At 33.8% G+C, this 24,340-nt stretch overlaps 2 protein-coding genes across 3 annotated transcripts in view; both read left to right on the forward strand.

The window, feature by feature from the left end:
* The window catches only part of LOC143537141 (ABC transporter F family member 1-like), a 32,264-nt gene that overhangs the window by 6,371 nt on the left and 1,553 nt on the right, over window positions 1-24,340 (forward strand). The window contains exons 1-4 of one of the 2 annotated variants that reach the window (XM_077030971.1): window positions 22,204-22,434; window positions 23,502-23,575; window positions 23,650-23,860; window positions 23,939-24,173. The exons of the other annotated variant lie outside the window; for it this stretch is intronic. Of the exons in view, the coding sequence (XP_076887086.1) occupies window positions 22,204-22,434; window positions 23,502-23,575; window positions 23,650-23,860; window positions 23,939-24,173 (751 nt within the window). Of the gene's footprint in view, window positions 1-22,203; window positions 22,435-23,501; window positions 23,576-23,649; window positions 23,861-23,938; window positions 24,174-24,340 lie in introns of those variants that run through there. 2 annotated transcript variants of the gene reach the window in all.
* On the forward strand, window positions 6,522-10,284 carry LOC143537108 (4-coumarate--CoA ligase-like 7). The gene is made up of 6 exons (XM_077030947.1): window positions 6,522-7,519; window positions 8,591-8,780; window positions 9,023-9,168; window positions 9,382-9,449; window positions 9,979-10,081; window positions 10,163-10,284. Exons 1-6 carry the CDS (start codon window positions 6,527-6,529, stop codon window positions 10,274-10,276), a joined length of 1,614 nt encoding a protein of 537 aa, XP_076887062.1. The 5' UTR covers window positions 6,522-6,526; the 3' UTR covers window positions 10,277-10,284.

The raw sequence follows: 24,340 nt of genomic DNA on the forward strand, positions 1-24,340 counted from the left end.
CCAAATGCACTTCATAGTTGGTGTTATTGTGGGCTGTAAACAACGTTACGGAACCGAGCTCACAAGGAACTCATAAACGCATCAACGACAACCTTGGCACTGCCACCGGCTACACTAGCTGCGAAAACAAACCCTGCAAAAAGGTTAATTCATAACTAAATAGGTACGTTCACATACACATACTATGTAAATAAACACAACTTACTAAACCAGCAACTTTCTCTACAGAACTTGAAAGCAGCAGTAAAAGACAAAAGTCATGAAAGGACGGTGACAAACTAAGAAGTCCAAGAACAATTAAGTGTTTTGTAGCTAACACTAACAAACCTAACCTTTTCTATTTATGCTATAGTTTGGCTAGCAACCTTCAATGTATTGTAATCATATATGTGAGAAATGCATCTTTTGTAGCTGTAATTTGGCAACCTAATTGTTGCTCCAATCCATGCCTCATGTTCTTCATGCGTTTATTAACGTGTTAACCATGCCTGGAACTGCTGCAACACGCGGGGTACATTAACTAGTTATATCCTATTTTATAAAAAAAAAAAAAAAAAAAAAACGTTATTTAAAATATATACATTTCTTGAGATTTTAATTTAAAGTTTGAAATTTATTAAGGTTGTATGTTCTTCAAATTTTGTTATAATCCTATAAAAACTAGAATAGAGCTCGTATGATACAAGTGTAGTTAAAAAAATACAACAAAATGGTTAAATTTAATAATATACATAATAGCATACCTTATGGATTCATAAGATATAAATATTAATAAACAAAATTTTACAATTCATAAATCTCTTAAAACCTCTTTAAATACAGTATTCGACAGTGACCCGCGCGATTAGGAGAAATGCTAACATCATTATATTTAAAAATATTTAAAGGTTAACTTACAATATACTAATAGGATATTTAATGAAATTGTATATATACGTTCATCTAGAATATTTCTAATTTATTTATTGGGATTTCCAAATATAATGTAATTGATTGGCTTGATAACATAAGAAACTGCTCATATGGCATCTACTTGGTATCCTATGTGATTGTGGAGGCATGTAATGATGCATGTGGAAAAATTATCTTGCTTTAATAGTATAGTTAGATTAGATAAACAAAATATTGTTTCATATCTCTCATACTAGTTAATACCCATAATAATTCAAATTGAATAGATCTTTACTCTATAAATAGTATATGTAGAGTGTCATATACAAATTCTATAATTTTCATTGTTAGCACTTAGCATTTTTGCACGGCCAGAGTTTTGAAGGTCTAATTAAATCAATGACAAACATGTGTGATTTACGGATTAAACTATCTTATGAAGGATTCAAATAATAAATTATACTTCTAAGAACTAAAACATTCTTTATTTATAACTTTTCTAACTAAGTGCATTGATTAAAATTTTAAATGTATTTTCTTACTTTACAGTTTATTTAATTTGCATTAAAACCTGAAAATCCTTCTAGAAAATAAAAGTTTATTGCATATTTTAAAATTGTCGTAAAGACCCTTGTACAAAGACCGTGTATTAATAGTGTTTTATATGTTTATCATTTATTGTATATCGATTATTTATTAAATATTGTATTTTTATGAAGTATCCGTATAGTATAGAGTCTCAAAAGTATATGTTATAAAGATTGAACCTTTCTTCTGACTTTTCTTTTAACTTTTGGTGACTTGCCTTTGCCTTTGTTGGAAAAGACTGAAAGTACAAGGTCAAGGTTGGTATAAACTATCAACCACTTTTGATTCAGTCGTATATGAAGACAGCTTACTTGTTTTATTCACTTAATCCTTTAAATCACATCCGAGTATTAAAGTATGGGACCAGCTCAAATGACTTTTTTGATGCTATATTTTTATGAATGGTCACTTGAATATCTAAATTGTTGGCGGGCCACTTACGTATCCGGTCATTTCTGTTACCTAAGTACCGGACATTGTTAGGAGGAAATCCATCATAGGTGAGAAACCCTCTGGCCCAACTTGAACCTAAGACCTCCTGACTCCTGTTTTTAAATAAAATCTTTGAGTGTTTATTCTCAACCACTTAAACTTGGGGATCATTGGCTTTTGATGCTATATGATGTCCGGTTACTTTTATTACGCATATTTCAAATAATAAACCTTAATATTTTTTTTATGGATTTTTTACTAGTATAGTATTCATTTTACTCTTATTTTTAAATATGCAATTAATGACATTAAAACTTGATTACGTGCTTTTGATAGTTTACGTTTACATTAAAACCGATCTCTAATGTTAAATGAAGTTGAAATAAATCCATAAAATAGTATATATTTCCGCCATGAATGATGGAATGCATAAACTAATAAAATTTACTTGGTACGCATTGCTTAGTCATATTTTCAATTATTTTATTCTATAAATTATGTCGTTCCTCAATTCATTCAACTAACTGAATTTATACAATATCCAGACTTTATTCATTTGGTGGAAAATCATAATACGAGCAAAATATCTTGTTAGCACAATTAAAAAGTCAAGATAGAGATGAAGCATATGGATATGTCTTATTTGCTTACAAATCTTTTGATCCTCAAATCACACCTGCGTGTTAAAGCTAAACTCTTATTCACAAATCGTACCAAAGCTAAACTCTTATTCACAAAAACACACAAATCATACCAAATCATACCAAAGCTATCCTCTCAACCATGTTTTATCCTGCGGAATACGATTTAACTATATATAACATATTTTTTTTAAATTTCTCTCTTTTTTTCTTTAAAAAAAAAACTCACATCTAGTTTTTATTTTTATCTTACCCACAAATACTTGTTTTGTTATTTTTCTCATTTTTATACACTCATATAATTTAATGACGGGTGTATAGTAGTTTTGCATATATGAAAAGTTACTATAACATTTTTTATGATTTAGAGTTGCATTACCAGGCAAAAGTGCTCAAGGCTACATTTAAATCCAACCAATCACATTCATCCACTCATATTTTTATATTAAAAAAGGATGTAACATACAGAAAAATTTCAATACGAACTTTGACAATTTTGGAAGTTAAAGTACCAATTAATCATTTAGCTAAAATAAATATAGGAAAACGACACATGGTTGATGACAAATTAGATGAAATTGACACATGGCTGATAACTAATCGGATGGAATGACACATGGCTGATGACTAATCAAAGGGAATGACATCTGTCGCCACATATCATCACAGAATAACATGAGTCATCACAAGAATGACACATGCCGAGTTCTAGTAACACCTCGTGCTTATTGATTAAGTTTCCTAACAATATAAATAGAATACTTTAGAGTTCATTTCTATTCATCCCAAACACCAAACCATTCCCGTTTTCTCAAAGTATGTGCCATACCGATACCACTCCAGAGTTTTGAAGTTTCATAACCCGACACACTATGTAAGGTCGAAGTGCTACCCATTTTAAGGCAGGGGTTATTTTTAAGTCATTTCAATACATAGCTTAGATTATAATCGAATATATAGCTTAAACCTTGGAAAGTTATTATAAATATATTTAAGCTTTTCATCTATAAAGGTTTACAAAAAGAAATGTTTCTTTATAATTAAGAAACGTAAAGTTTTACATACAAAGGTCATTGTCAATCAACGTTTATTATAGAGCAAGAAACATAAATCTTTTAAACAAAAGATATTTATAATATAAATGCTTTATGTAACTCTAAAACGTGACGAGCATGTAGTAACTGGAAGGGTGCCAACACCGGTAGTTGAGTTTCTTGTCTCATGATAGTAATTCGTATAAATTCCAATCAACCGCGATACCCGTTTACTTTCCTGGAGAGCTCAATGAGAGTGTTTGAACCTATTAGTCCAAAGCATGCAACACCAAACGCCATAATGTTATATCAAAACAAATATTTTATCAAGGTTTAAAGTTACAAATTAGACTAAACGTCTAAAGCTATATCATTCGATCTATATATTTATACAAAGTTATAACTACAAGTTCGAAATAACATGCACAACATAAATCGGTAAAGACATACTAATAATAACAAATGTTAGTGCATTGACTCTAAAACTAGCGAGAAGGCGTTAAGCACTTTACATATTAAGTAAAAATTTTATTGTTAGTTAAGCCATTACGAGTTTATTATAGAAAAGTTATTGAGAGCCCCATACCTACGTAACATTGGCATCAATGTTTTTCAATTTTGTAGTTAAAATCACACCAGAGACATTATACTTTCTCACCCTCTATGTTTTCCATATCACTTTCGCCTAGGGATGAGCTCGGTATCAAACTGGTATTGACCGGTGCTGCTATCGAAATTCTCGATTTCTATTTTCCTAAAATATTGATACCGGTAACAAAGGCAAATATTTAGAAAATACAATATTGATCACAAAACATAAAAAAGTCGATACCAAATTAATATGACAGCGCTGGTATCGATTCAGTACCCGTACCTGTTTACTCTTCGCTACTTTCTCCTGCCTCTCACTCCAAAACACCTAAAGAGTCACCGTCGGGTATCCTCTAAAGCCATAATATATTCATATCTTTACAAAATAATTTAAAAAAGTCCCTAAAAGTTTGTACTTCATCTTATATCCCCTTAAAATACGACGTAAATAAATACTATTCAACGCTCATAAAGCCATAATCATATAAGGCTGAGGGGTGTGGGGGGCTCTAATGGGGGCGCGAGTGGGGGCTCCAGCCGATAATATTGTGACGTATGGCAGAGAGAGAAACTGGATAAAGGGGGTGTTGGAGCCCCCGTTGGAGCCCCTGGCCCTGGTGTGGAGGGGCTCCAGCAGGGGCTCCAGCGGGTTTTTTTTTTATTTTTTTATAAATATATTCAAAAAACGTATTATTAAAAAAACTCATAAATTATTAAAAAAAACACACATTAAAAAAAACACATTAATATCTAAAAATAAAATAAAAATTAAAGTACTAAAAAAACATTATTGTTATTCTTCGGCTTGGTCTTCTTCGATCAACCTCTTTCGGATACGTTCCTTTTGCTTTTCCATCAGCATTTGATCGACCGGATTTAGGTTACTGAAGTCTCTTGTAAGGAAGTCCAAATCTCTCATTCGACTTTTTTCCTTTTTGTCATTAGAGACCACCTCCATGGTTTTGTTGAATTTATTGAGGGATTCAACAAGATCGACGATGTTTACGGCTCCCCCCTCGGCCGGTTTTTCCCCTTGGCGTCCCTTCCCAATGGCCGCCTCCTCGGCGGTGAAGACGTTTCCTCCCCCGCAATGTTTAGGTCGAATCCAACGCGGCAATCCGACCCGGCGGAAGTGCTATACGCTCCAGACGAACTAGTTTTAGTCCGTTTCGGCCCTACTTCCGCATCAAGGTCCGGCGCCACCAGCTCAACCCACTTGGAACACCTTTTCAACCTCTCCCACAACTTTAAATCGTCCCACGTCTTCACCATCCCATACCTCCGCAAACACTCCTGCCTCCACTCTTCGACAGTGAAATTGTAAACCGCCAAATCATCACTGCCACTTGGTCTCATACGACCGGCGTTCCTGTTGAAAAGATTAGTAAACAAGCCGACAAATTTTCTGATTTCGGACCACCGACCCGAAATCATATCGGCGTTTCGCTCTGTACTCCCAACGAGCGTATAGAACGTCTCCCTAACCTTTGTCTAAAAAACCTTGCTTTTTTGGTAGTCGGCTGCAAAATGAATAATTAAATTAGATTTCCAGTTAATTTTTTTATTTAACTTTTTTATTAAAAATCATTTTTAAAAACGTTAAAACAATTACCGCAACGCCGATCCTCAGAAATGACTATCCAAGCCCGACACAAGGCTTCCTTCTCATCCGATGACCACGGAGTGGTTTTCCGTTTCGTCCTCGGAGTCGAAGCCGGTCCCGGCCCGTCCGTTACAAGTTGTTTTTTCCGGTGGACGCGTCTTCTTGCTCCCGTAGCATCACCGTGTGATTCTTGTGTCTCTGGAACAACAAAGTTATGAGACGGTTGTATGTTGGATGGTTGAAAGCCGGATGTTTCTTGCGGCCCCGAATAAAACATCGGTTGGTCTGGTGACGACCATAAATCGTCGTCAATATAATCTGAATCTAGGTTTGGGTACCAATTTCCAGACATTTTTTGGTATTATATAGGAGTTTGGGATATTATATAAGAGTTTGTAAGGTGAAATTGTGTTTTGATATGGTTGAAATGAGAGTAATTTCGGGTATTATACAGAGGTTTTAAGGTTTTTTTTTAAAAAAATTCGGAGCTCCAACGGCTCTTTTGGGCGAGCTCAACGGCTCTTTCTCTCTCTTCTCCCGCGACCACACTCACGCCTGCCTGGGGGCTCGCGCTCGCGCCCCGTTCGCGCCCCGGTGGTGTGGGGTTAGCGCCTGGAGGCGCGAGCGGAGGGGCTCTCGCGCCCAGGTTAGCGCCCCACACCCCTCATCCTAATATAATAATAACTTCCATTCAAACAAAAATCATTACTTCCAAGTTCTCATCTTCTACACCACCACCACAGTCCATGGAGAAATCCGGGTACGGCCGTGACGGAATATTCCGATCACTCCGGCCACTGTTAACCATCCCGCCAAAACCCACATCAATGGTCTCCTTCCTGTTCCGCAACGTCTCATCTTACCCAAACAAACCCGCCTTATTCGACTCCGATTCCGGCGAATCACTCACTTTCTCCGACTTCAAAACCACCGTCGCTAAACTCTCACACGCCTTAAGCACCCAATTGGGTATCACCAAAAACGACGTCGTACTCATCTTCGCACCCAATTCAATCCAATACCCGGTTTGCGCGTACTCAGTTATCGCCCTTGGCGCCATCGTCACCACCGTTAATCCACAGTACACTGTTCAAGAGATATCTAAGCAAATTAAAGACTCCAAACCCAAATTGATTGTTACTGTTGAAGATTTGTATGATAAAGTTGCAAACTTTGGTCTACCCGTTATGTTTTTGGGATCAGAGAGTTCAATTAAAGGGTGTTTTGGGTATAAAGATTTGATTTTGAAATCTGGGTCGGTTTCGGAATTGCCTAATGTTTCGATTAGAGGTGATGATACTGCATGCTTGTTGTATTCATCTGGGACAACTGGTGTTAGTAAAGGTGTGGTTTTGAGTCATATGAATTTTATCGCGGTTTCGCAAATGTTGACTTCTGATCAGAGGTTAATGGGTGAGAAAGATCATGTGTACTTGTGTTTTCTGCCAATGTTTCATATATTTGGATTTGGGGTTATTTTGTATGGGCAGTTACAAGAAGGGAATACTGTTGTGTCAATGAGGAAGTTTGATTTTGGTGGGATGTTGAAGAATATTGAGAAGTATAGAGTCACACATTTATGGGTTGTGCCACCTGTGTTTCTTGCTTTGACTAAGCAGGATGTGGTCAACAAGTTTGACTTGTCGTCGTTGAGGCAGATCGGGTCCGGTGCTGCGCCTTTGGGGAAGGAGTTGATGGAGGAGTGTGGTAAGAGACTGCCTCATGTTGCGGTTCTTCAGGTAAACTTCATGATCTTATTTACAGTTTTGTTTGTTGGAAATTTTTTAACTTTAAATGGTGTGTTTATGCATTTATGAATTCAATGATGCAGATCTATCTTGGTATTGTTTGTTTACTGCAAATGCATATGTGCACATGGCTACTTGCCTATTTGGTTATTTTTGTGATTGTTTTATACTTTTATGTTCTTTTGGATCAACATTAATTTGGTATTCCAATTTGCATGTCTTCATTGATGTGTGTGTGTGTAGAAGTAGTAGTACTGGTGTTATTATGTAAGCTAGCCAAGTCTACGCTTGAGCTCGACTTGTTTCGAGCTATAATTTTAAAGCTTGAGCCTGGTTTGTAAGTAGTTTTAGCTCGGGTTCGGCTCTTTTATTACTTTTTAGTTTATTTATAGACCTTTATAATAAATTTTATTTGTGTTGTTAATTATAATTTTTATGTATAAAAATAATAATTATTAATTAAATATATTTTATTTTATAAATATTATTATTTAGATATATGTTTGATATATTAAATCAAGATATAAATAATAGGCTTGTTTTGGCTTGCAAGTATACTAGAGCTCAATAAGTGAAGCTTGAGGTCGGGCTTGTTTATAAAACATGCTTATTTTTAGCCTTGAGCAGTCTATATCCCATTTAAGCTACTAAGCTAGGCTGAATTTGAGCTTTTAGCAAGCTGGTCTCGAGTATCTTATGAGCGGTTTGGCTTGTTTACACCACTAGCTAGTAATTTGGATAAAAGAAGGAACCCCTTTCTAGTGTTGTTAAGTCCCATTTTATACGGCAGTGATTGGGCCCAACCGCTTATGGACGGGCCCAACTGCCCAATAGCTCTTCAACTACCGAACACCATTTTGAACATCATTTTGCTTTGATCTTGTTATTATTGTTGCTTTTTAGAATCTTGAAAATATGTGAGGAAAACAAGACACCATACATCATTCAAGTCTTCATGATCTTATTACAATGAGTATAATTGTTTACATTCATATGGTTTTGTTATATATTTTCTACCCCCTTTCTTAATCTTACAAAATATAATAATCGTGTGTATAACAGGGATATGGTATGACTGAAACGACCGGGGTCATTTCAGTCGAAAGCCCAATAATTGGACCGCGGCACTCGGGCTCAGCCGGAAGGCTTATCCCTGGAGTTGAGGCCCAAATAGTTAGTGTAGATAGCGGTAAGCCTCTTCCTCCTAATCAGATGGGTGAAATATGGGTCCGAGGAGCCAACATGATGCAAGGTATGCTCCTTTTATTATCAACACTAACACGTGTCGGTTGTCAAAATGTGCCGGTTGGATAAAAAGTCAAAACGGGTCATTTTTGTTCATTAAGGGCCGGACCGACCCAAAACACTTGTTTTCCACAATGTTTACTATTTTTGTAGATAATTTTTGTGAATACCGAAATTATATTATTTTAGTAATAATCTTATTTTTGGAATACAACGATTTAAGAGGTTTTATGTTTTATCCATTTTCAGGTTATTACAACAATCCTCAAGCTACAAAGCTTACAATAGATAAGCAGGGCTTCGTGCATACCGGGGATCTTGGATATTTTGATGACGAGGGTCAAATTTTTGTTGTTGATCGAATCAAAGAACTCATTAAGTACAAAGGTTTTCAGGTAAAACATGCTATGTTCATGCAGATAAAGATTCTATTTTTGTTCATGCAGATAAATAAATCATTTTTCTTTCAATGTAGATATTATTGTTGTAGCAGTATAGTTTTTTTAATCAGATTTAACACAACAATAACCTATCGAATTTCAAAATGAAAAAAAAAAAAAAAAGATTAAAACAGTTCTTAATGTTTACTCTATGCTCATAATTTTCAGGTTGCACCAGCAGAGCTTGAAGCACTTTTGCTTTCACATTCTGAAATATTGGATGCTGCAGTAATCCCGTAAGCCATAATAATATAATCTTTTTCAAACTTGCTACCCAATTATTTGCACAAACCCGAACACGACATGAACCCAAAAATCGAGTTGGACACATGAACCCAAACACAACATGCATATTCGCCGGTTGACATGAATACGACCCGTTTAACTTGATTCTTTTATGTACATATCAGTACTCTATAATACCACAGAGAAATATGAACGTATACGAAACAAATTCGTTTAGATTATAAAAGTTAAGGTCAATTTCTGTTTAAATTTTCAAAACTTTGGCAGAGAATACTCAACCAAGTTATGACATAAAACACATTATATTTTTTTTCTTTTAAATAAATAGGTTAAATGGGTCAACTCGCGAACTCGCCAAGACAACCAGAATCCAACTCGTTTAGCTAAATGGGTTCGCAGGTTTGACCTGAATCTAACTCAAAACCGGGAATATTGTGTCCTGTCATAAATTCACTCCCCGAAATTTTACTGTTTAAATCCAGTTCATAATCATTAAAACCGCATTAATCTTTCTACTAGGTACCCTGATGCTGAAGCTTGCGAGGTCCCGATTGCATTTGTGGTCCAATCTCCAAACAGTTCGCTGACCGAAGAAGATGTCATGAAATTTATTTCTGAGCAGGTAAATATCGCATTACTATATAATTACTTTGCACAAATTTCATTTCTGAATTCTGATTGGAAATTAAACGTTGCATTGCAGGTTGCACCTTTTAAAAGATTAAAGCGAGTGACGTTTGTGAACAGCGTTCCAAAGTCCGCTTCAGGGAAACTTCTCAGACGTGAACTTATCGCAAAGGTCCGCTCAAAAATGTAACACTTTTATGTATGGTTAGTTTGATTAATATTTGTGGTTCTTTAGCAGTTCATGTATAATGAATTAATGTGTCAAGAAAACTGAATTAATTTAAGAGTTTCATGATCTTGTTTTCATTTTGCTATAAGTTGTCTTGTCTCCCATGGATGTTTTTTTAACTATGGTTTCGAAAATGAGAAACCTAACCTGTAAAGTTAGTTTGAACCGTTTTATATTTTAAAAATCGTTAGTTTGTATTAAAAAGTTACTAATGATGTTCGGTTCGCATGGTTAGTTACAACCTCCAAACCATCGTTTGAACTGTTAAACTGTCAAACTGTAAAAATTGAAATGTTGATCGAACCTGAAACGCTGATGGTACCGTTAAGTCGGCAAATCCAAAATATGGCTGAACAGGTAACCCGCAAAAGGGGTGATTTGATTTTGATGATTTGAGAGGACCCATGATTCATGCATATTAACCAACATGTTTTTGTTTCTAGTTCTTAACGCCATCACCCCATGTGCAAATATTATTAACCATGTACCACAAATACGCACATGACTTGATACAAAATTCAATAAAATTTAACGCGTGCTTTGATTTGATTCATTTCTATCATTTATGTCGTATTTCAATACAGAAGATTACACTTTAAAATTCACCTATATATATCATCATCGTACTCAGTATATCCCACCAATAGCAAAGCTATGGTAGGGTCTGAGGAGGGTAAGATGTAGACAGCCTTTTCTCTACCTCGTAGGAATAGAGAGTTTGCTTTCGGTGAGACCCTCGGCTCGAATATATATATATATATATATATATATATATATATATATATATATATATATATATATATATATATAGGGGAAGGTTAACGTACAATAATCGGTTATCGTACATTAGGTACGCGAGCTTTTTGAACGTCGATTTCAATTTCATGCGGTGGCATAATTGTAAATAACTTAAATTTAATTCTATGATCTAATTCATCAATTGATTCATTGAACGTCCATCCATATCAATATAATTCAACCGTCAATCAGTATTAAACTAATTTGCAGATCGATATCAAACTAATTGAGTTAATTATCTAACCCTAAAAATTTTCGTTACCTGCAAATAAAACAGAACGTTTTATCAAAACGTATAAGAAGAATCACAATTTAAGGCAGAGTTTCGACCTAGAATCACAAATAAAATGTATAAACCTAGAATGTATTAATAGAACGTTTAAAGGTTTAAAACGTATAAGGAAGAATCATATGAAAAAAAACATTCTAAAAACCTTAAAAGGTTTAAAACGTAACTAAAAATAAGAACTAAAAATCATTTATACATTCTAGGTTGAAAAGGTAACTAAAAATCATTTATACGTTCTTTTATCATTGAAATTCCTTTAGAACGTGTAAAGGTTTAAAACGTATTAACAGAACGTTTAAAGGTTTAAAGCTAATACGTTATGTTAATATGCTTTAAACCTTTAAACGTTCAGCTAAAACGTTTTTAGCTTTAAACGTTCAATGTCAAAAACCCATCATTCAGAACTCAAAATTGATCGATTGAAGCTTCAAATTGATGATTAAGTGAATCGATTTCAAAGATTAACCGATCAATTGGCTTCAATTTCAATTCAACTAAACAAACATGTGACGAGTTTTGCGTTTTTCCGATGAGTTTGTTGTTGACGACGATGATGGTGACGAAGAGTGTTGATGGCGCCGGCGAGCGGAGGTGAAGGAGGTGTACTGATGTCGGCGACTGGTGGTAGAGACGGAATGAGGGAGATGGACGAGCATATGAGTGTAATTGTGATTTTGGGTTTTGAAAATCTAACGGTTGGAAGTGTCGCGTACGTAATGTACGATAAAGGATTATTGTATTTTATCCTTTATATATATATATATATGAGTTATAGTTATAGATGTGTACAAGTTACATACTCGACCTTCATAAGCATGATTTGGATATATGTGGTTCCAAAACCAAAGTTAAATCCAACTCGATTTCAAATGTTTATATCGTATAAACATCTTTTGATAATCTAAAACAAGTTTAGCCTCCATGTGATATTTTCACAAAATTTCAACCCGTTTAATCCGTGCTATTTAAAAAAATAAAATAAAGGTCGCATCTTTTACTAAAAAAGGTCATGCATGTTTTTATTAGGTAGCAGTCCAAATTCAAATCCAATTTTAATGGCTGAAATTCACTTGTAGGGGATTAGTTCACGTAAGGTTAACTTATATAATCAACACCACTAATTTGATAATTTGGTCATTTTGAACCATCCATTTTCAAGTTCCACACTTGGGATTATCCTTCAGATAACTTAATTGATAATTTTGATTGTTTATAGATCATAAACTAAAGCTTATAACTCAGTATTCCATTAAAAAATCTTTATTTGGTCAATGTAGTTAAAATCTTTCAGAGATACAAGAATGCATCACATAGTTATTATGTGTATAACAACTTAACGTATCTAATAATGTTTTAATCGATGTGTAATGTGATTCTAAGCTAACGATACTATAGTTAAGATTATTTTCTAGAAATTACTATAAGAACACCAACTCAATCTAATTACCAAACAATGCCCATGGTCTATTGATATGAATATATGATGTTTGCTCGTCCCAAGAAATACTGTGAGCTCAAGTCCTTACCGGTTCAAGATTAGGTGAGTTCTGGACAAAAAAAAAAAAAAATTTCGTAGTGACATGAATATAGGGATGAGGCTAACTTACCATATTGAATTATTGAGCAATCCTCACTCCTAGTGTCCTAAGCAGTTAATGCGGTAAAATATCGGATATCGGCCGAGGACCGATATTTGAGATATCGGTTATCGCGGTAAGATATCGGTAATTTTAATATCATGCAGATTATATATATATATATGTATATATATATAGCACTTTAAGACTAACAATTCAGTATATTCTCCTCCTATTAACAAATTAACCTTTTGCAACACTAACAACTGTAACAATTAGGAACTGATTAATACTCGAAACACCAACATTAAACACTAAAAGTTGAAAATTAAGGCTTAAAATGTTGATTCGGGAATATCGGTGAAATATCGGTCAATATTGGTCAATATCGCTGATATTATCGGTACCGATATTCTGACCGATATTTCACATGAGGACCGATAATCGAGATATCACTGAGATTGACTGCACAGCTAGTGTCATGATTATAGGCATAGCTTACCAATTACCATATTGAGAAATTCTTACTTCTTATATTCCGGATAATGGAGGTAATAGAATGAATAAGAGAATATAATTGATAACAGAATGAAGCATATTCCATTATCCTATTTGGTTATTCTGTGAAAATCGAATGAATAATACCTTGTATTGTTTGGTAGATAATAAAAGATGAAAGAACGAAATTAAGTTATTAAAAATAACAAAAATACCATTTCCTCATGATAAAGAAAATTTACAATCTTTTGTAACTAAACACTAAATACCAATCTATGGTACAATAATGAACCATTTAAAGAACTTAAGTTATTACGTGATCGTGAAATCCCATCTTTCGTGCAATCGCAACTCCACCTTCAGCTTTCTCTGTATCACCGCCCTCTTCATTTGCATAATTAACATCTTCGCCCCAATCTTTCATCTTCATTGGTTGATGATGAATATGATTTGGATCCATATCGTTGGCAACGATAACCAGATCACCCACATTTGTTACAAACACATAGGTAATGCCGTTTATCATATATTTCATTCACTAATAAGGTATTTTGCTTATGACATGATAAGAATTGATTTTGTACACATGATTGTTTGTAAGTAACATTTTCATCATATTTATCATATAAAAATGATGCCCATATAGTAACTATCCATATTTTATTCTCATGAAAAAGATAAAAAAGAAATTGTATGTTAATTCCTTCTTAAATTATCATCTCTGTTACATTTAGAACTCACACATACCCTTTTTTCCACATTCGTACGAAAAAAAAAACATATTTATTTAAAAAGTTTTAACTATAATTATGCATAATAAATGTTTTATAGTGTAACGGTGCCGTTGTATTGTTTAATTAGGCCATGTGGTATACTTTAACCCCTCTTAATCCTACATAAGCATCATATCACTCATTATTCTCTTTTTCACTTCATCTCACTCAAAGTAGATGGTTTAATCCTTTTAACTCCATCTCACCCCTATTAATTGTTAATTTAATATATTGTTATTTGCCTTTTAACCCGTGAAAAGCATAATCATGACCAATTTTTAACAAATTTAACACAAGTGGGGAATGGTTTAATCCATCTTTAAAGTGTTATGTCATCTTAATTTATGTTGGGGGTTAGAGTATACCCCATGACCTTAGTTGCACCGCTTCAAATCCATTTATTATTTGATAACCAACTTTTTTTATATATTTGATAATCAATTGTGTAATCGTCGCAATGTTTCTTAACCGTTGCATCTTTTTAACTCGGTGTAAGCAATACTATAAATAGAGGCCTTTCGTTTACATACACAAGATTTTTATCCCTGCAACCATCTTCTCCATGGGGAGTACTAATGTCGGTGGTGATTTCCGTTAACTCTCACATCAGAATATTTCCGTTACTTGGTTTTCCCGTCTGTTCAATATCTACAATACTCGTCCATTCAATTGGTATTCCATTTCTATAATAGTAAGGATCAACATATAACTGCTCAAAGTATCTGCACAACACCAAAAATATAATTGATTTATTGCTCTAGAACAAACATTTGCACTCAGAACTTAACTTTTTGTTTCCCTTTATTACATTAAGAAAACAAACGATACCGACTAAATTTCTGTACAATGCACATGCTAATTTTTGATATAGGAATTCCTTAATCAATATCTATATTATCTATATCTATATTACATTATAATACATATAGGCAACCTATCTCTCACATTCTCTCCCACAAGACACCGTTAAATTTAATGTTGGAATGAATGCTCCGGCTTGGGCTCCGACGGTAGTTTGGTTTTGGGTGACTTCATTCATTGCTCCGGCTACCTTCAATTCCATTCATTGCTTTGTCGTTACCATATTCATTGCTTGAGTTTGATTTTAACCATTGAATGTGTTATGACCTTTCATTTGATATTCTTTAATTGAATGTTTTACTCTTTTCATCTACCCACTATTGAATCTCAGGCCCGTTTCAATTAAATCCTACTTTAAGACTTCATCTTCAGTTCCCAATCACATCTACGAATTCTAGGGTTTGCGTTGTTTTAAGGTTTGAGGACATGGATCTTCGTTACGGGTATTTCTTCGTGTTTTGCTTCTTTTCAACTGATTTGGATTTCTGACGATTTCAGTTGTGCTTGACCTAATACCTATCGACATGTTCCTTTAAAATCCCCAAAAGAAGCGGCTCAATCTCCAATTTCAAATCTTCAATTTTGGCAATCAGCAAATCAATTGGTAATTATGTGAATCTCTGTTTTCATTGTTATATTTGTATATATTAGCTTGAAATTGATCTAATTGTTCTATTTGGTATGTCAGACGTTATACTTTTTGAGGAAGATTCATAATGTAGACTGGGCTAATCCTGTGTTTCCTATAAGTATTGAAGATGCCTCCAGAAGTGAAGCTGGAATTGAGAGGGCTTTATCAGGAATTCCAACTTATATAAAAAGTTATTTTAGCAACTTTACATTGTTTCGTATCTACTGCAACTTATGCATTCTTGTATATTATTGTTATCATTCTTTTTTCAATCATGCAGGCTGGAGAGCAACTTGTTTGAGTTAATAAGGGCGCGTTTACACTATCGGGTTTTTGGATGTGCGAATAGCTGCAAATCAAGGAATTATTCATCTCGAGTCCTATGTGGCAATTGTATGAAATCATGTTTTTATGTTTGGTTAGTATTGTGGTCTTAACTCTTACTTTTGACTAACTGGAGCATGATGTTATTTTGTGTAGTTTCAGCAGTTTTTAGTGAATGATGGCTTTTTCAACATTTTCATATGAACGCATTTTAAAAAGCTTGAAGAACCTACCATGACAAAATCATCAAAGGATTCTCGGTTTGCAAATCAAGTAAGCAAAAAGTTGCTATTTGATTTTATATAATTATTAATCTTTATATGAAATGAAGGATTCTCAAAATAGATAGTTTTACTAGCGAATTTGAATTACCATGCCCTACCTTTATAAGTTTAATATATTTTATGCTTTGTTTTTGACCTACGTTGTATGTTACTCTGCATATTTGTTATTTTTTTTCCATAACAGTATTAAGTTCTCTTTTTAAGCATGAAAATGAACATGGTGCAATTGATAATTTAGAAGATGACGTTGAGAACGAATTTTATTTGCAACCTTGGTTTTATGTACTTTTTTTTGGTCTACTTCAGGTATATCTTTTATTGTTCTTTGCACTCAGATGCATCGATTCAGGTCAAATTTAATATCAAGTGTGTTAAAGTAGAATAGCTAAAAGGGGTTATTTTATTGAAAAATTTGTTGAAGGTGAACTGGTGAAGGCTCCACACACCATATACTTTTCTTATATTTGAATTCATGCATACGGTGGAAAGACATGATCAAGCTTGTTCTCATTCTCAAGCATTCCTAGTGTTGAGTCACTTTGAGTTCGGACTCACTTGGCGTAAATCATTCTCAAGCACTCCCAGTGTTGAGTCACTTTGAGTTCGGACTCACTTGGCGTAAATATGAAACCAACTATTGTTTTAGGCTCACTAATACGATCTGGCTATTGAGACGAACGAATCATAACATGAGCCGACCCGTAACGTGTGACATTCGTCAATTTCGGGTCTTGTTTGTATTCGTTTTTGTATTTGTTTATTATGTAAACCGACCCGATTTGTAAACCGAAGCTTATGTTATAATCAAAATGATGGATTTATGTTACAATATTGTTTCACACTTGTTGGGTCTTGAAAACATCTTATTTTTATTTTTATTTTTATCTATTTATTTATTTATTATTTATTTTTGTTGTTTTGTGTTTTTGTCTTGATCCATTTTGCATGAAAACTCTTGTGTCTCTCACACCCATATTTGACCACCAACATTACCCTATATATACACCACCTTTCCTCTTCATTTTCCCTTGCTACAACTCCAAAAAAAAAAAACTTTCTCAAACATCAAAGATTCAAAGTTATCTTCTTAAGTGTTCTTGAAGGTTTTAGTCTTTCATCTTAATTAGTTTATGTAGCCTTATTAATACTTGTTTATGGTTGTGCAACATATATATAATATACACCCCTTGTTTACCTTTGGTAGTTACTTCTCCGATTCCGGTCGCTGAGGTTTCGGACCTCATAAGGCAAGGCTTCATGGAGGACTTCGTGTCCTTGATATATATACATCTATATAACTTGTTCATACATATTAATCTTGCTTATTTTAGTTTGTTGGTCATGTTTACAAGTTCCATGGTTATGGGTTTTTAAGAGTCTATGCTTCGGTTTAACCGTAAACCGAACTTTGTTACTAGTTTTGTTAAATAATTGTTTAAACCTACTTATTGTTAGATCTAAGTTTCTAAAATCATTTTTACAAATTCTATGGTTATGGGTTTGTAGAATCTTACCTCGGTCTTAACCCGAAATACGATCCGAACCGAAAACCGAACTTTTGTTTAAAGACTTTATTGCTAACTTTTGGTTGTAAAACTTAAAGTATTTTTATTTGTACATTATTATACAAGTTCTTTAGTGTTTGGACATGTGGAAACCATTTATGAACTTGTTGTGAGATGGAAACCGAACCAAACTGATTCTTACTCGCTTAAGACACACAAGTTTTTTTTTTTTTAGCCATCAAGACTTGTATATTTTTTTAAAAATAGTTACAAATTGATTTTTAAATATTTTCTTAAGTACTTGGAAATGTTGGATCCAACTTGATCTCATAACAAAGTTTGGACCGACAAAACCGAACACTCGCTTAATGTGCGTTGTTAGTTCTAAAACAATGGAACTACATACTTGGTTAAGTCTTATTAAATTTTATTAAGTTATCGCATAACATTCAATATTTTGGAAAGTTGACTTTGGGTTTGACCAATTATCAAGACCCGAACCGACAACCCGAACACTCGATAAAAAAAAACCGTTTAGTATCTTTATTCCAAAGGGATTTGCATTCTTGCATTTTACCCACTTTATTACCTAACATAGGTTGAGTAAATATTAAGGTTAGATACTTTAACCCGGTTTCGAGCAAACTTACATTTTTAAAGGGTTATTATTATAAATTCTTAAATAGTTACATTTTAAGCCTTGAACTTTAATTATTTACATTTCTCAACATTTATTTTGTTTAAAGACCTTCAAGACAACCTTTCTAAATTCAAGATATCTTTTCTTTTTAGGCATTGTGCGTTAAACTCGTCGTTCCGATAAATCTCCAAATTATCATCTTTCAAGTTTACTACTTGAAGGTGAGTACTTCATACCCCATTTTCCATCTTTTATTTTGGGGGTGACATTTCATACTTGTTCAACAAAATACTTTATATTTGAATCTTAAACCACAAACGTAGTTGTATACTTTACCTAAATAATTGCTCGATTTGGTGTTCTATGCTTATATGCCTATGTGTTTATCGCTTTTGGTTGGTGGAACTATAAAATCCTAGACTATTTGGCATCCCCTTTTAGCAAGGTGTCGTTAACGTAATGCAATTAACGATAACTATAAAATCCTAGACTATTTGGCATCCCCTTATAGCTAGGTGTCGCTAATGTTTTTAGCAATATCTATTTATCCAAATTACCATTTTTATTTATCGTTTTGTATGCAAGTTTTGTGGCTATCTTTATTATATACTAATATGATTAAACTTATGAATTGCTCACCAACCTTTGTGTTGACAAACTTTATTTTATGAAATGTTGCAAGTTTGCATCTTGGTTGATTTATGATTGTGAAGAAAACGACATCAAAGACCTTAGGATATTAGTAAAAATGAACAATATCAAATTTGCCATATTTTGTGATATCTTGTTTATGGTTATTTTATGAATAATTGTTATGTGACATTTTCGATGTTGTGAAATGAAATGAGTTTATTAAATACTGTCACTTTAATTAGTATCATGTGCTTATGGACAATCGTTACACCTCGGCATGTTCCGCCGCCTTTGGTCGGGTGTGACACAACGGGCCTATTTTGAAGACCCGTGCACCTTGTCGTTATTTGAAGTAACTTATTACTTGGTGCATGGTGCAAGATATTCTATTTCATTAAGGGATAAGTATTTCCTAATTGTTAGCTTTTGCATTTGTTTAGAACACGTACAAGTATTTCCTATATAACGTGTTTAGTTTTTTTATAATTAATAAGAATCGTTTATATATTGAAATCTCTCTTCTTCTATTTTATTTTCTTGGAGATTTATGGTTGTCTCGAATAAAGCGTATCAATTCCCGTTATTGTTATTGATACGAACGAACCACCGCATGAGCCGACCCGCAACGGGCTCATTTCGAATCGGCTCATGCGATGATTCGTTCGCATCAATAACCGGATCGTATCACTCATTTTGCTAGGAGAACGAGTTGTGTGTGAAGTATTGTTTGGGGGATATGTTCATTCGCTACTTTTACTCTCAGGCAGAGCTACTACTTAGTATTGAACTTAATGTGACGCACTAAAGGCCAATTTACAGCAGAACATGTTATCAGAACATGTTTCAGTGTGAAAAGGTTTCTCAAAACTCATTTGCATTACAAAAATATGAAAAATAATTTCCTTTAGGTCTTCCAAAACTTAATTTTGTGAAGGTAAATATTCAAAAATTTTCAATGTCGATTTACTACTTTTAATATATGAGAATCTATTTTGTTGTTTTTTTTAATATTAAAGTGATTAATCTTTAGAACATGATTTGTTTCATGAGGATATTGACAATTTGGCATACAATAACCAACAAAATTTGCTTTATAATACCTTAAACAGGGTTAATCAACAAGTTTTTTTTAAACAAATGAATAGAGACATTTTTATAAATATTTAAACATGATTTGTTTAATTAAGTCTCATGATGGACCAAATCGACTCTTTGGAAAGAAGTAAATCATGAATTTCAACAATTAAATTGTTTGCATAAAACTCATTCAATACCAGTAAGATTTCTGAGATGTCAAGACATGAAGCCATAAAAGCCTTGGATCAGGTAGCATTTTTATCATAAATTTTGGCTTACAAACCTTCATTTTAATATAATTATCAGACGTGGAGGTTCATATAATAAATATACATGCTAGATTATATGTTTGTGTCCGTGTTTGTGTTACGGTAATTTGTGTTTATTTAATCTAACTTTATTCAATATATAAACTAAATAATTTGTGTTTTCATGATCTTACTTGGAGTGATACACAATTTAATTAACAAAACTTAACAAGAAACAAAGCATTAAGCGGTTAGCTGTGTTATTGTTTGAAGATAATGTAACAATTGTACTGCATTTTTTCTATATATACATGTTTCTCGTTATTGTATTATTTTTAACTGGTTTTTTTAGAAATAAGGCCTTTATTGTTTTAACTAAAGAAACCATTTGGGTAAGAAAAGTTTTGATGATAGCTTTCTTATCAAAAGGGCACAAAACACGCATCTAGGTGAATGAGGTGAGGTGTGGCCTAGGCGTTTAGAAGGACCCTATCTTATTAAATTGTGACCAAGGTTTTGCATGAACCCACTACACTATAAGTATGTTTTAAAACCGGTCGTACTGGTCGGTTGAATAGGATATACCGGATTCCAAACATGCCTCCGGTATTGTTATAGCTTGATTATATTAATATTAATAATTTATTCATTTAAATGGCCCACGAGTCTAACCAAGCCCGATCAAATGCCCATCTCGACCCTCCACGATGTGCTAAACAGTTACTGATTGAATCTTTGTTGCATCGCCTCCGCACTGCAAAGCAAACTCATACCTATTGTATTCCCATTGGGTCCCCGCCGCAACGCGTGGACACACCTACTAGCATTTGTTGAAACATTTTGTTGCTTAATTTTTGATCAATTAATGGGACTTTTAGTAAATTATTAACGAATATGTTTGCAAGTCCTTGCATTAAAGAAATTTTCAATACAAATTTATAATACAAATGAATGCATTTTATTTATAACTTTGTTAGAGATTATGATTTATTTGTTTTACATCAAACTTTTTTATGCTAATGTTATTTGCATAAAATACACCGTCGCAACGCACCGATAACAATACTAGTTTATACATACATTTATAATAACATATGTCACACAAAAAGTATAATTGTCACCCGACATATAAAACCACCCGGTATATACCTCATTCTCATTCTAGACCCTTGCGAAAAAATCTTCATAACTTTCCAAATAATTCTACATAATCCCAACAAAGAACTTTACATCCTTCTAACCACCCTTAAAACCACTAATATAATGCCACAATAATAATACTATTAAAATGTAAACCCACACCTAACTTAACTGATTAAAGTCTTAAACTTATTATATAAAGTAAAGCCGATCATTTCCCAATTTGATCATATTTAACCATTTCCGGTGACCGGTACGACGCCAAATCTTAAAAGTCACACATACTTGGAAAAATCCGGTTTGGATACGTCGGCTGGAGTTAGAATTAGAAAGTAAAGTAAAAACACGACACGTGTAGCCACTCACCCACTATAAAATATCGTAAACCGGTGTTTCTCATTTAAACTCAAACAAACCCTCATTCATCCCGTCGTCTTCACACCGACTTAACTTGCTTTCCATCCAAATCAAACCCTAGATCTTCAAATTCCCGATCTGATCAAATTTCACCTTTCCACGGTTTCCGATTCACTGATTATCCAAATTTTTATGTTTCTAGGGTTTCCGATTGATTGTATTGAAACTGTGTGTTTTGTTGTTGGTGTTTCAGATGGTGTCCGACGCGAGTAAGAAGAAGGCACTTCAGAAGAAGGCTGCCGCTGCTGCAAAACGAGGAGGTAAGGCAGCGGCCGCCGCTACGGCGGCTAAGGCGGCGGCGATTGGGACGATGAACGGTAGCTCGAGTTCTGATAACTTGTCGAACGGGATGGGGAGTCTGACGATTTCTGATCGTACGTGTACTGGTGTGCTTTGTTCTCATCCACTGTCTAGGGATATAAGGGTAAGTATTGATTTGATTTTATTTTATTTTATTTTTGTTAAATTTGAGGGTTTTTGTTTCTGATTTGAATTGATTGCAATTTTTTATGATTTTACAAAGTTGTATGTAAAAAACGAGTGCCTTGATGTGGTTGTTAATGTTACAAGTGTGTAATATATATCATAGTTAAAATAGTTAAAAACAGTTATAATTGTAGGTAAACCAGTATGTACATGTGTTTGTGGTTCTGGTGTACGACTATTTGAGTGAGTTAAAAGTAGTAAGTATGTACATGTTTATATGTAGAAAACAAATATCATGATGTGGTTCTTAATATTGGGTTGAATATAATATAGGAATTAGGGCCAGTTAAATTTGGGCGTTTTTATTTTGTGTGATTGACAACATTTAGGGTTAAAGATTGTAAAAAGTTATACGTGGAAAACGAATATAATGATGTCGTTGTTAATGCTCGGTTGAATACTATGGGAATCAGGACCTTTTAAAACAGGTTACATGACTGTCATTTTTTGATAGTTAAAACAGTTAAAACTGTGGTTAAAACAGTATGTACACATGTTTATGTGGTTCTGGTGTACGGCTCTTTTGATTGTGCCTGCGCGACATGTACATGCGTTTATATGGTTTTGGTGTTTGGTGCGTGTGAGGTAAAATTGTTAAAAACAGTTTGTACATGTGTTTTTATGCTTCTGATGTATGACCTTTTGTGTGTGCTGGCGTGTGTATGGGGATGTTCAGACTTCGGGTAAGAATAGAAGAAGTGAATATTTTTTTTTAAATGTTGAGATTTTATTTTATGAGTTGAGTTGTTGTATATACTTATTTTGATTGCTGAGTAAAAGACACAGCACCTAGGTTTAAGGATTCAACAAGTGGAAACTAAATTGTTTTTTGCAATCTCTAATGGTTGTACCTCATCATATGTAGGAAGAATGTCTGTTTCATTTGACTATTTCATATATACATCTATCTTATGCTACTATGGAGTTTATCGGACCCTATTTAAGTTATCACTTTTATTATCATAACTGTGTAATTGTAACCCTGTTTTAAAATTGATATTGCAGATAGAATCTTTATCACTTACTTTCCATGGGCATGATCTTCTTGTTGATACAGAGCTAGAGCTTAATTACGGAAGGTATTATCTTTTCTATTTCTTGATTCGTTTTGATGATTTTGTATAAGTTATATAATTATGTTTTTATTTTCTAGACGTTATGGTTTGCTTGGGTTAAACGGTTGCGGGAAATCAACTCTTCTTACCTCAATTGGAATGCGAGAACTCCCGATCCCTGAACACATGGATATATTCCATCTTACTCGAGAGATTGAAGCTTCTGACATGTCATCACTTGAAGCTGTTATGAATTGTGATGAAGAAAGGCTGAAATTGGAAGCAGAAGCCGAACGCTTAGCTGGCCAGGTTCTTACACGATTAATATATATATATATATATATATTAATTTGGTATGTATTTAGCCTCATTTATATTTGGATTCAGGATGACGGTGGTGGTGAAGCACTTGAACGAGTTTATGAACGGTTGGATGCTATGGATGCATCCACCGCCGAGAAACGTGCCGCCGAGATTTTGAACGGGTTAGGGTTTAATAAAAAGATGCAAGAAAAGAAAACTCGGGATTTTTCTGGTGGTTGGAGGATGAGAATCGCCTTGGCTCGTGCTTTATTTATGAATCCGACTGTTTTGCTGCTAGATGAACCAACTAATCATCTTGGTGAGTTATTATTTTTTCTAAGATTTTTATAAATGTTAAAAAGATACAATCAGGTTCTAATTTTTTATGACGTGTGATTGTTATTATTCTATTAAGAATTAAAAAAAAATAAAGAAGATACAAGCATGTTCTGATTCTTATGATGTTGGATTGATAGTTTTTCAAGA

This window comes from Bidens hawaiensis, unplaced genomic scaffold, assembly GCF_021521415.1.
Source record: "Bidens hawaiensis isolate Kalapana, Puna unplaced genomic scaffold, B.hawaiensis_p1.1 tig00011081_1, whole genome shotgun sequence".
Lineage (NCBI taxonomy): Eukaryota > Viridiplantae > Streptophyta > Magnoliopsida > Asterales > Asteraceae > Bidens > Bidens hawaiensis.